The sequence below is a fragment of the Sapajus apella genome, unplaced genomic scaffold (assembly GCF_009761245.1).
Source record: "Sapajus apella isolate SASKATOON/1434 unplaced genomic scaffold, GSC_monkey_1.0 scaffold6, whole genome shotgun sequence".
Lineage (NCBI taxonomy): Eukaryota > Metazoa > Chordata > Mammalia > Primates > Cebidae > Sapajus > Sapajus apella.
The window spans coordinates 17,480,047-17,484,112 of NW_022436946.1; the positions used below are offsets into that span (position 1 = coordinate 17,480,047).

General features: G+C 34.2%; 1 protein-coding gene across 1 annotated transcript; it reads right to left on the reverse strand.

Annotated features, from left to right (window-relative positions):
* Positions 1-2,495: 2,495 nt before the first annotated feature.
* TAAR9 (trace amine associated receptor 9) lies at positions 2,496-3,540 on the reverse strand. The gene is given in 2 exon segments (XM_032274456.1): positions 2,496-2,571; positions 2,573-3,540. Coding segments are annotated over 2 exon segments (1,044 nt in total).
* Between the last annotated feature and the right edge of the window lie 526 nt (positions 3,541-4,066).

Here is a 4,066-nt window from a genome sequence, read left to right on the forward strand (position 1 = left end):
AATCCAGTTAAACATCAATTATATCAGTAATAAATGAAGAAATTCTGTTGCAGTAATATCCAGTTCTACTGGTAGCTCTCTGAGAAGAGCTAGGTATTCGTGATGGCCTATTATAATGAATTATTGATGGACTGTTCACAGCCCTGCCACTAAATAATTGATAAAGTTGCTCTAACAGGGGCAAACTACAACAATTACTCTATAAATGTCTATGTCTGAAATCTCCATTTTAATATTTTTAAAAATACAAAAAGCTTCACATAGTGTAATAGTTGTCCTTTTAGTACCAGATAATTGAGAAAAATATCTCAATATGGATAAAAGTTACTATAAATTCAGCAATGCAGTTAAATAAATATGTATTTTATTAATAAAAAATAAGCATGTATTATTTATAATAGTGCATATATAAAAGAGACATAGTATTTACATAGCTACCACCTGGGACAGTAGTGGGTTAATTACTTCTTTGCAATAGTTCTACAACCTCCCATTGGCTGAAGCAAACAATTTGGAACTATAGATCTCTAGGATTCAGACTAAGCTCAGCAGTATGTTCCAAAGTCAGATTTTACTTGCAGACAGTCTTGCCGAGTGAAGGCTCCTTCCATCCTCAGTGTGTCTTGTTCCAAATATATCCATGGCCCTGCAGCAACTTGATATACAGCTGGTGAAGAAGTTTGTAGCTTATTTGTATAAATAAATATGTGTAGAAGAGAGAAGTGGTGTTGCATCAACAGTCTAGTTCGTTTTGGGGAAAAGAAAATTTTTGATCTAAAGACTTCCTTTTTAAGTGTTACAAGAAAAGGAAAAGAAAGTAAACAAGAAAGAGTAGATTGGAAGTGTATTCTCCACCATGATGTGGATAAGATCTTGGAAATATTATCATACAGTATTTCTGTAATCAGTTCATCTAAAGATTACACTCTTCATAGTACAAGTAAATGAAATAGTATCTATTTTTAAAGTCCCCCAGAATTGTTTTCCTTATTTTTTATTTGTCAATGTAAGTTTTAAGGGAAGGAACACAAATTTCTATGAAGATGTTACCTGATTCCTAAGTTTTGAGCTTCTCTTTAAAGAAGGAGAATAGGGGACTTTAAATGTGAGTATCTGAATTGTGGTCAATCAAGCCGTTCCTTGACATTATTATCTGAACCACAAATAGGTATCCTGCTATGAAGATTTTCATTTCCCTTTTGTCCTCTCTTACCTTTAATTTTTTCCTCCTAAACATTGTGGGATCTTTTTGAAAAGTATTAATGCACAAATATGAAACAGCTTAATCTTGTGTAAAGAATTTCCAAACTGGCTCATCTATTAAATGTATGACATGTAATGTTTAGGTAACTCCATTTACTCAGTTACTTTTTCTTTTCATTTTATAAAACAAACCTATTACAGAATTATCTGTGAAAATCAGCTACCTAAACAAAGATTTCAGGCAGTGACTCAGGGATTGGAGAACGCCAACCATCTTATTATTTGTTTTTTGAAATTTTGACTGTATCTGACAACACTCAATGTATACTTTCAATTTAAAAGAATTAAAATTTATATTGATTGAGAAGTGTATAATCAGATGGGAAAACTGAAGCTGTTCCTAGAGTGTATAATAACAATTTGGATATTTGTTATTTTGAAACAATCCTTGGTTATATTTGGATTACTCAGTTTCATACAGTTTCAATGCCAAATACAATATCTGGTACCAAGTAAGAACTCAAATGTGAAAAACTGCTCATTTTAATTGGCTTTTAAAAATTCTTATTTTATTTAAAATTACATTAAAAAAAGAACTACAGAAACCATCTTTTTGTTCACATGCTTATTTAACAATAATAAATTATATTCTCCAAAAATAAGATGTAGTGTGTATTCACATAATTGTTAAACACTTTCTTTGCTAACACAGTCTTTGTAAAATGAACAGGAAGAACTGCCAGAGTTCAGAAAATATAAGCGTTCAAGAGTTTTTCAGATGATCTCCTATCACTAGAAAGTTCTACATTCCAGCTCTCTGTAAAGTCTTTTTACTAAAGAGCTTATAATCCTGTGTCTACTTCTTTAGAAAGACATGCTTACTTCAAGGAGGATTTTTGTCCTCAGGGAACCTGACTTACAAGTACATCAGGAGCTTTGTTTTCCCCTTTGTGTATTTTGGACAGCTGAATACTGATCATGAATGAGTATGGGAGAAACTACAAAACTTCAAAATATTTGAAGAAATAAATAGGAATCTCAGAGAAGAAAGTACGGAACCAGAAAACCATGAAAGAACACTAAATGGAAAAGAATGAGCAAATCTTATTCACCTATCACTAAATCTAAAAAATGTCAAAATACATGAAGACAACAAATGCTTTAGAACAAATGTTGAATGTATTGTCCTCCTTACTTGGCAAGTAATCACGCTTGTCTCTCTCTATCCAAGTGTTTGTTTTTGTACTTGACCTTAATTTCAAGTTAGTTTTGAAGTCTCTACAGTAATCTTTTTAATCTGTCTCTGCTTCATCAGAAAATAAATTAGTTGTTAATGAATCACTCCTTAAGACCTTGCCACTTATGATGTTTTATTGCCTTCCAAAACCAGGGGTAAAAGAAAGCATATATCAAGGGATTCATAGCTGAATTATAATACACACACCACACTAAAATCTCATAAATATAAGGAGGAGTTATAAAATTCATATAAGCATCAATCACTGCGTCAATGAATCACTGTAGCCAAGAGATGAGAAATGCTGCCATAGCAATACCCAAGGTTTTGGCAGCCTTTCTCTCTCTTTTTGCGACTCTTTCCTTGTAACTCTCTGAGGAGGACTGAGCTTGGCTGGCTGTACTTTCTATCTTCCTAGCCTGATGCTTGGCCACCAAAAATATCTTACTGTATATAAACACCATGGCGACAGTGGTGATAAAGAATAGAAGAAAACAAAGTAGGATCCAGTTTTGAGTCAGTGGAGCCTGACAGCGTCCTACACAGGTGAGAGCAACTACTAATTCCTCAATCCCTTCTTCGCTGGCCCCCATGTAAAAGATCGAAAAGCTGTATGTGACAGAAAAGAACCAGGAAAGAATAATGCATATTCCTGAAACTGATACAGTAAACTTGGTTGGATAGGTCAGAGGATCAGTAACAGCAATGTATCTATCCACAGAGATGCAGCATAAATGAAATAAAGAAGCAAAACAGAAGGATGTATCAAAACATGTATGGAATTTACAGTAACTCTCCCCAAAGTACCAACAGCTCTCCACAGACCTCACTGTGCTGAAGGGCATTACTGTGACTCCCACCAATAAGTCAGCACAGGCCAGCGAGGTGATCAGAAAGTTGGTAGGTGTGTGCAGTTGTCGGAAGTGAAGGATAGCAATCATGACCAGCAAGTTTCCAAACACTGCCAGCACAGCCCCAAAACCAAGGACAGCATAGAGGATAGCTTGAGAACCAGGCGAATAAGGAGTTTCAATGCAGGATCCATTTACATTCTCGTAATACAGTTCCACAGCCTCAGCTTGGGAGAAATTGGTCACCATTGCTGTCTTGCTTGAACGATTTTAAAGTTCTCAAATTCCTGCCTTCAAAACATTTTTAAAAAGGAGGCAATTTCAAAGTCTTCTAGAAGGGGAAAAAGGTCTCCAGTTAATATAATAAAAGTTTGTGATTCTTCAACCAATATATTTCCATATTAACTATAACCTCTTGATCTTTCCAAAAAGTGTTTCCACTTTCACATTTTAATATAGAGTGGAAATGTGTTGCAGAAAGCCACATATGTTAAAAATATAGTCAAATATATTCCTAAATAAATGCCTGGCAATACACTTAGTCCAATGAGATATATAGATATAATTTGCTAATCATTAAAAAAATCCTTTTTGTGTGTGCGTTACTTTACCTTCTTAAAATCTCATCTGTAACCACAAAGTTGAGAAGTAATTAGACTATCAAAGGCTGAGCTTTGTTTATTACATTACCTCCCCTGAGCAGCACTTTAGCAGTAATGACAAACTATATTTCATTTCTTCATGATGGAAGAGGTAAATTACATCTCCTTCAAGC